At 47.5% G+C, this 3353-nt stretch overlaps 1 protein-coding gene across 1 annotated transcript in view; it reads left to right on the top strand.

Annotated features, from left to right (window-relative positions):
- SBF2 (SET binding factor 2) overlaps positions 1 to 3353 on the top strand; it is a 301018-nt gene that overhangs the window by 276259 nt on the left and 21406 nt on the right. Inside the window, 1 exon segment of the mRNA XM_018555287.1 lies at positions 2854 to 2980. Coding sequence (XP_018410789.1) covers positions 2854 to 2980 — 127 coding nt within the window.

Consider the following 3353-nt stretch of genomic DNA (forward strand, 5'->3'; position numbering starts at 1 on the left):
GGGGGGGGGGATTAGGGGTGCACCGATACCGAGTATTTGGGGGAGTACTTGTACTCGGCCAAATGCTCCGATACCTTCCCCGATATACCGGAAGCTATATCAGGAAGCTGGGCGGCAGGTAATGACCCGCCTCCCGACTTTCCAGACGATTGGCCGGGAAGCTGCCTTTCCAGCCAATCAGGAAGTTGGGAGGGCTGGGAAGCCGGTTTCCCGGCCAAGCACAATCAAGCCAGCCAAGCACAATCAAGCCGGCCAGACAGCATGGAGCCAGCTTCTCGGGCAATCAGATCGCCCGGGAAGCCTGCTCCATGCTAGCGGAAGCACCAGTATCGGTACTCGGTATCAACAAGTACCGAAAGCAAAATATCGGTACTCGTTCCTCATTACCGAAAAACCGGTATTGGTGCATCCCTAGAGAAAATAGGATTTTTGTTCTGACTGTAAAATTATTTTCATTGAGTCCATTGGAGGACACAAATCCCACCTCTTTATGATCATGCTCTCAGTACTGCGGTACTATGGGGGTGTAGGCAGCAGCATAACCCGGTAGTATCTAAATTCCTGTGTCCTTCAGTGGACTCCAAGGAAAGGATTTTTGACAGTTGCTGTTTTCCTGCGCTTCCAGCTGCACGCATTGTAATGGAACACGCAGCATTTACCTAGAATACCCCTCACCATGAACCCTTTGTCACTTATAAAGACTTAGGAGTCCGCACGCATGTAATTCCTCATTGATGGGATCATCTAAGGCTTGCCGGTCTCCAGGACACGCGTGTCTGTCCTTGCATGTCCAGCATACCATACAGAGAACACATGGCGTCCTTTCCAAATTCAAACCACTTATGAAAACTTGTTTACGCCAGATTCTGCAGGTGTCAGCTGACTCCGGAATGCAGAGAGGACACCATTGTATTTTTTTAATTATTTTCGAAGAAGCACATCTGGGGCCGCTGTTGGCGAGTGATGTCATTGATCAATTCTAGGTTGTTGTAACCAACATAAACTCCGCTTTCCATCTCCAATGTCATCTACTTAAAGCTCCGTCACAAGCAGCAGAGCAGTCAGTGAAGTGTTAATGTGATCCAGCAAACTCTACACCTTCAGTACAGTCAGACAGCCTCATGGTTTCTGTGTAATTCACTGCAGCCATGTTTCACTGAGCTCCTCGCGTGTGCAGTGGTCAGGTGTGTGCCTCCAGTAGCCTTCTCTGTGCTGTGGCCTTTATCACTAATCAGATTCAAGCTTTCAATGTGATTGGTTATTATGAGAAGCTCCAGATCAATGCTTTCTCTACATAAGCAAGGATCCTGCAGTGGGCGTGTCTGGAAATATCTCTGTGGCTCCGCTAACAGGGGTTCCCAGATTATTATTATCATACAGGATTTATAGAGCGCCAACACTTTGCACAGCACTTTACATTATAAGGAAGACATTACAATCACAATACAATTCAAGACAAGATGGTAAGGAGGGCCCTGCCCATGAGGGCTTACAATCTAAAAGGGAGGGGCAAGTGACACATGAGGAGGTTCCCAGATCACGTGCTCCATCAGATCACCAACATGCTTCTCAGAGATCATTTTCATTTTAGCTTTGACAGGAGTGTGCTATTAAAAAACAAAATTCTGGGGGCGTAAAAAACTTCTGCTACTCACACTGTGTGACGTGATTAGCGCAGTGACCGGTGTGCGGTGCCCCGGCACAGTGCCCTAGCGATAATCCCAGTGCATCACAATGTGTACTTTATTTTTTTGCTAGAACTTTATTGAAATGTGACGAGTGACATTTCACTCAGTTCTATGGGCACAGCGGGGTGTGAGGCGTTTGCACTGCATCGCATCCCACTGCGCTGAACTAAAGTACAGCATGCCATACTTTTTTTCAGAACACATCACCGCGTTGCAAGCCGAGCCCCTCTGTGACAAGGCAGATGAGTGTGAATGGACCCTAACCCTTCCAGTGGGGCTACCTCTGCACTGCAAGGGTTAAGTGCTCATTTTGGTCTAGGGGGCTCAAATAAAGCAGATATCCTCACCTGATCCTAAGTCCCGCATTGATTACAAAATACAAATCTTCATGAATACAGAGTTGCATTTATTGATGTCTTCTACATCTGCCTGGAGTTCAGCTTGAATTGTTCCTTTAAGCCAGGGAGTAGGCAACCTCGGCTCTCCAGCTATGGTAGAACCACAAATCCCATTATGCCTCTGTTAGTCATGCCTGTGGCTTTCAGAGTCTATCAGTGCCTCGTGGGAGTTGTATTTGCAGTGCCGAGGTTGCCCACCCCTGATCTAAGCACTATACCAGTGCCACAGGTTTGCAGCATGTCCAGTATAAGTTTATTCATTTGTTACAAGCTTGCAGCACTCTCATCCTTGACACATTTGTAGACCCCTAAGGGATACCCAGTTTGATGGAGAGCTGCCTCCTAGAGCTGGAGATCAAACAATTTTACCTACCCCTGGGTCCAGCGCTTCTCTGACACGTGTTTTGGGAACCATTTTTGCTGAGGCTTAGCTTATATTCTCTACAGGATGCCCCGTGCTTTGTTCTGTACTCATAACATCACTCAGAACAAAGCACACCGTATCACTTGGCAGACACCACGGGGAATATTGAGACAGAAATTCTTTTCAGCAGATGAACAATTATCTCTGCTTATCATTTGGCCGCCATTAAACAAGCGTTCGTACACGACTCTGGTGAACCTTGGCTGCCCCGGGGGCTCTTCTGGTTGTATGTTCGATAAAACGTGTCACCGATTAGAACCACCTTCACCCATTATCCTGTCCTATCCCCATTCCAAACCTACCCAGGCATTCAAATCATGTTCTTGTCTCTATTTTCCTTCAGATACACAATCAGTACCCCACGGAGTTCGAGTTTAACCGTTACTATCTCAAGTTTTTGGCATTCCATCACGTCTCCAACCGCTTCAAGACCTTCCTGCTGGACTCAGACTACGAGAGGCTGGAGCACGGTATGTGGCCGGCGTTACGCGCCGCGGCCCGGGGGGGGTCATTATTCACAATTGTTCCCAATGAGCGCGAGTCATGTTTAGGAAAGTCGAGGTTGACGAACTCGGCAGCAATGAGGAGAATGTATGAAAATGATAAATTGTGTCATCCGCGCTATTCCGGACCATAAATCATCAGACTGAGTTGATTTGACGGAGATTAAATCGAGGGGGCGATGAACCGAAATGTTCTGCTATTATTTTTCACGATCACCTACTCATGTAAACACTCTACATTCAACACAGATGGTCTGCTTGTGGCAGAGTTAATTTAAAGGATGAGGACACTTACCGCGAAGCACCCCACAAATTCTTGTGTAATAAGACCCCCCCCCCC

This window comes from Nanorana parkeri, unplaced genomic scaffold (assembly GCF_000935625.1).
Source record: "Nanorana parkeri isolate BGI_ZX_2015 unplaced genomic scaffold, ASM93562v1 scaffold10, whole genome shotgun sequence".
Lineage (NCBI taxonomy): Eukaryota > Metazoa > Chordata > Amphibia > Anura > Dicroglossidae > Nanorana > Nanorana parkeri.